Source organism: Otolemur garnettii, unplaced genomic scaffold (genome assembly GCF_000181295.1).
Source record: "Otolemur garnettii isolate 467f Iridium unplaced genomic scaffold, OtoGar3 scaffold00026, whole genome shotgun sequence".
Classification (NCBI taxonomy): domain Eukaryota; kingdom Metazoa; phylum Chordata; class Mammalia; order Primates; family Galagidae; genus Otolemur; species Otolemur garnettii.
Window position 1 is genome coordinate 490615 of NW_003852421.1, and position 5118 is coordinate 495732.

A 5118-nucleotide genomic window follows, 5' to 3' on the forward strand; every position below is an offset into this window, starting at 1 on the left:
TTCTTTTTTATATAGGAATATAATTGATTTTGTATAGTTATTTTGAAGTTAGCTGCATTGCTGAATTTTTCTATTGATAAATGACTATTTCTTTAGTCTTTTATAAGACTTAATTTTTCTGGGCAGCACCTGTGGCTCAGTGACTAGGGTGCCGGCCCCATATACCGAGGGTGGCGGGTTCTAACCCAGCCCTAGCCCAACAATAACCAAAAAATAGCCGGGCATTGTGGCGGGCACCTGTAGCCCCAGCTACTTAGGAGGGTGAGGCAAAAGAATCACCTAAGCCCAAGAGCTAGAGGTTTCTATGAGCTGTGATGCCATGGCACTCTATCAAGGGCAACAAAGCGAGACTCTGTCTCTAAAAGAAAAAAAAAAAAGACTTAATTTTCATAAACGAGTAGGGAAACATCATATACCACTTCTTTGTTATGTGCCCCTTGTCTAGTTAAGTCTTTTTTATCATGTGTGTGTTTGTGTGTGTGTCCAGAGGTAAAGATTAAATTAAGCCACTGATACAGTCCAAGTGTATTTAATTATATCAGTGTCTTGTGATAGTCTCAGGGGCCCCTACTGTGGCCCTATGTAAACCCATTCAGTCTGGCTTCTTCTCTCCTGTTCTAGCCAACCTGCACTCTACTTCCGTGTAAAGACTCCTGTGAAGATGCCAGCAATCTCTATTTTATTCCTTTATTACACAACCACCTCTCCCTTTGGCAACTTGAAGGAAACCCAAAATTTAAAGGTATTTAGAGTATTTAACCAGAATACATCTTAGAAAAAATCCAGAGCCGGAACAAATCCCTTAAGTAGCCTTGTAAATAAAGCAGAAAACTTTCACAAGTCAGCAGCATTTCTCAAAAGGACGAGTCCACCCTTATGGCAAGCTACACAAGAAACCAAAATTGCAAAAATCATTACTTTCCTAACTCGCATTGCCAAGCACCTGCAAGATTAAAAAAGAGTGATATCCAGTATAAGTCTTTCCAACAGATGCATTGAGACAAAAACCTTATGGTTAAAGGGGGAGAAAAAGTTGGGACAATTAAAAATGCAACTTCCAAATAATCAATGTCCAAAAGTTTTAAACTTTTCTTTAGAGTCAAAAAGTACTTCAACTCTGTGACCCAGTTCGTCAATAATTTTCTTCAAGCAAAACAAATTTCTTAGCATTATCTAAGTATATACACTGCTTGTATATAAAGGGCTAGCAAGTCAGCAATCCTATCTTATTCATGGGGAGTTCTTCTCTTAACTTCTTGTTACCATTTTCTGCCTTCTCCCAAGACTGCCCCATGTAGAGAGACGTGGGCAGCCCACACACATCCTACCCCAGTCCCACTTGCCCAGTCTGACTTTACTGTCTTTTTGTGATTCTCCCTTGCCAAACTTGACTCTTCTGCAATCTCTTAGTCAAATCCCCTAATTTTCATTGTTTAAATATTATCTGAACAAACTCCAAATCATCATTTACATCTTTTGCTCTATTTTTTTTTTTAGGTTGCTTAAACAAATACATACAACAAATAATGCAAATTATGGAAACAGAAAAAAGGGACTAAAGAGAAAGCAAGTAGGGAAGTTACTATGAAAACAGGAGATCAGAATCAAAAGCTTTTGTTTTCAGGCTCACACACCAATCACTTACGTCAGTGGTTGAAAAATTATAGCCCACTGGTCAAATCAGGGCCTACCATCTGTCTCTGTAAATAAAGTTTTATTGAAACACACACATACCTGCTCATTTACATACTATTTATGGCCACTTTCATGCTACAAAGGCAGAGTTGAGTAACTAGGACAAAGGCCATGTGGCCTTCAAGCCTAAAATATTTGCCACCTGGAAAAATTTGCAAATACCATGTTTATGCTATTCTATGCCTAGGGGATACAAGCAAAGCAGTTTCCTAGTATAGGCACACTCTGTGTGTGATTCTGAAGTGGTAGATTACTTTCTAGTATAAAGAGTTCACTATGTAATCAAATGAAAAAAACATACTTAGATTCATTTTTTACAGTAAACATAGCAATAGGTTTTGTAGGGTCAAAGGCATATCACAACTCATGTCAATAAAACAATTCTATGTGAAGCTGAAACAATGCCATTCAGGTATAAGTCACTCCTGGTCTGGCTTAATTCAGGGATAGTCCCCTCAGAAGGCAAATGGCAGCTACATATGCAGCCCTACTTCCTTAATACTGGCAGACATGGCTAACGGATCAATGTATGCTCTTCTGCTGAGCCCCCATGTGTCCTCAGAAGTCTTCCCTCAGCAGTCTTCTGGCAGCTTCAGCCAATCATTAGCAGTTGGCATATAAGCTAAAACCAATATGCCAACTTTGCAGTAAGGCAATTTTCCATGAACACACTCTCACCTGGGGGTGGTGAGATTGAGGTTATGCTCACTACAGAGCTCTTGAAGCACAGCTATTATATTTTGTCAACGTACAGAGCTGTCCCTGTTAATGGCGATTTTATCTGCGAACATTCAAGTTCAATATCCATTTTATTGGTTTAAAGAAATGAACACCCATGACCTTGATCCCTCAATATGGTCACACGCATGTTCCTAAGGATGAGGATTCTAAAATAAATGCAAATAAACCAAAAAAGGTGATTTCTGAGAAACTACAATTTAGTTAAATGTTGGAAGAAGATGATAAAACTGCAGACTATGGATTTAAAATATACATGTAGCCATTCTCTATGCCTGTTTCTTCCTTGTGGCTATAAAACTGTGTCATAAATTGATTCTTTTTCCAGCAGAACGAAAATTTTTGCTACCTAAAAGAAGCCTTGAACATGCAAATTTAAGATAATTATAATTATTCTTATTTTATCACACTGGAAATTGCTATTCAATCTATACCTAACCCCCATGTTGTTAAAGGAAAGAAAAAGACAAAACATATCCCGGACCACTTTACAATATTCCCAACAGATTTTTCCACAAGATGATTAAAAAGTAAAACATCTATGCCCTAGCACTTTCTTCACCTTATGGGCTTATGGTTGTGTTCTAGAAAACACCAACCACAAAAAAGTGAAACATAACCATATTTGACAGCAGACTTAATACAGCCAATGAACATAACAAATCAATGGAAAAAAAATTCTCTCCATCCTAACAAAGACCAAATACTACTAAATATTACCATTTAATCTTCTAGTATCAATGCTTAGGGTTCAATTTCAGATCACTTAAAGTCACATCTAAGCACACGAAAATGGAAAATTTGGACTCTGTATGGCAGTGGTTCTCAACCTGTGGGTTGCGCAACAGGTTGCGACCATGTATTAAAGGGTCATGGCATTAGGAAGGTTGAGAACCAGGGCTGTATGGCCTTAGAGGAGAAAAAAAAAGAAAGGAAAGGAAAAGGGAAAGGGAAAGGAAAGGGACGGAAGAAAAGGAAAGGAAAGGAAAGGAAAGGAAAGAAAAATTCTTAAAGAGTGAAAGAAAACACTAAGTCCAGATGTCACAGTAACAGGAACCACATACAGGGATTCCCATTTATGCAGTGGAGAAAAGGCACAGAATGTCAGTGCAGAAAATTCTGGAGGAAAGCAAAAGCTGCTCCCTTGCACCTATGGGCTGATTGCCATTTCTCCAAGCAATTACACAAACTTTCACATCCTTTGATGTGTGCTAAACCCAATCTGGAGATCAGGATTGAGTAAACGTTGTATGGCATTGCCTGAAAGGGCTCTTTCACAACAATCAAGGCCTTTAAAGTTTGTGCTTCCAAAAGATTGCCATCCCAAACAACCAACATGCATAGTACCTTTCCCAGAACCCTGAAAGTAGTAATACTTTTAGTAAATTTTTTTTAAGACTAGTTATGAAGGTTCCTACTTACGTAGTGCATACAATGTGAGAATTATTCCAGCCAGGCAAAATCCTTCAAAGAACCTGAGTGTGCTGAACATTGTCACATTCACTGACAATGCCACAGTCAGTCCAAAGATCAGGATAAAGATGATGGAAAACAGTAGCACAGGCCGCCGGCCAACCCTGCATATGGAGAGGGGAAAAGTCAGGAATCATCATGAAATAAGGCAGTGATGTCAGCTGCTGAAACCTGTATCCAGCAGGCACTCAATATATGTCGAATAAGTACTACATTAAAAATCTTCAGACCAGACCCACTTCACTGTATCATAGAATACTCTGGGTATTCTATGGGTGGAAAGGCCCTTGGGGAGATTTAGCCCAAGCCTCTAATTCTGGAGAGAGGGGAGCAAAGATCGACCAGCTACTGGACATAGGAATCACGCTGTGAACCTAATTCCTGTCACTGAATCTATTTCTGAGAATATGCAGGGATGATTCGAGGCAAGAGGAACAAAATCAATAACATCCCAAACATGAACCTTGACACACCCAGCATAAAAAGTCTTGAGAAATCATTGACCTTTGGAACGGGAGTGAAAGTCAATATGGCACTTAGCAAAGTGGCTTATTTCCTTTCTCTGGGCTAGTAACTAAGTCAAGGGCCTAAACCTACATGCAGTCTAACAGAGTTGGGCTCAAGCCAATTTGTTCCAGCTACATGATGACAAGTAATTTTTAAGGGACCACACACCAAGCTAGGATAGCTTGAACTTTAAATAGCTGGCGTGAACCTGATAGTGAATTAACAGTAAAGCCCAAAGGAGGGAAGGGGAGTAAGAGGGGAAGGGAGAGGGGTGGGTCGAGAGGGCAGGTTAGTAGGGGGACCACACCTATGAAGCCTATTGCAAGTACAAGTTGGATCTATCAGGTGTAGAACACAAAGGTCTTAATCCTGTAATTGGGTAAAAGAGGTGAAGGCTATGTTGTTTAGTAGGATGTAAACACTGCAATTTGTACAAATAATAAACACATTGAATGCCATAATGGCATAAATGTATTTATGATCTATGTACAAATGACTTAATAAAGAACAACAACAACCAAAAAAAAAAAAAATGGTGAAGCCCCCTGGCAGCAAGGGGTTGGTGGGAGGCCTTTGAGTTTCTGGAAAAGGCCATCCATCTGACCTCCTAAATTCACAGCTTTTGGAGCTGGCAGAAGCCAGATTGGTGACCACTAGGGGGCAAGGTGCTTCTAATGGTGGCTGGGAGGACAATAGTTGGTGGTC

At 39.6% G+C, this 5118-nt stretch overlaps 1 protein-coding gene across 1 annotated transcript in view; it reads right to left on the reverse strand.

Moving 5' to 3' along the window:
* The window catches only part of SLC22A23 (solute carrier family 22 member 23), a 127497-nt gene extending 123261 nt beyond the window's left edge, over positions 1-4236 (reverse strand). Inside the window, exon 1 of the mRNA XM_012804249.2 lies at positions 3856-4236. Coding sequence (XP_012659703.2) covers positions 3856-3925 — 70 coding nt within the window. The 5' untranslated portion in view covers positions 3926-4236. The remainder of the gene's footprint in view (positions 1-3855) is intronic.
* Between the last annotated feature and the right edge of the window lie 882 nt (positions 4237-5118).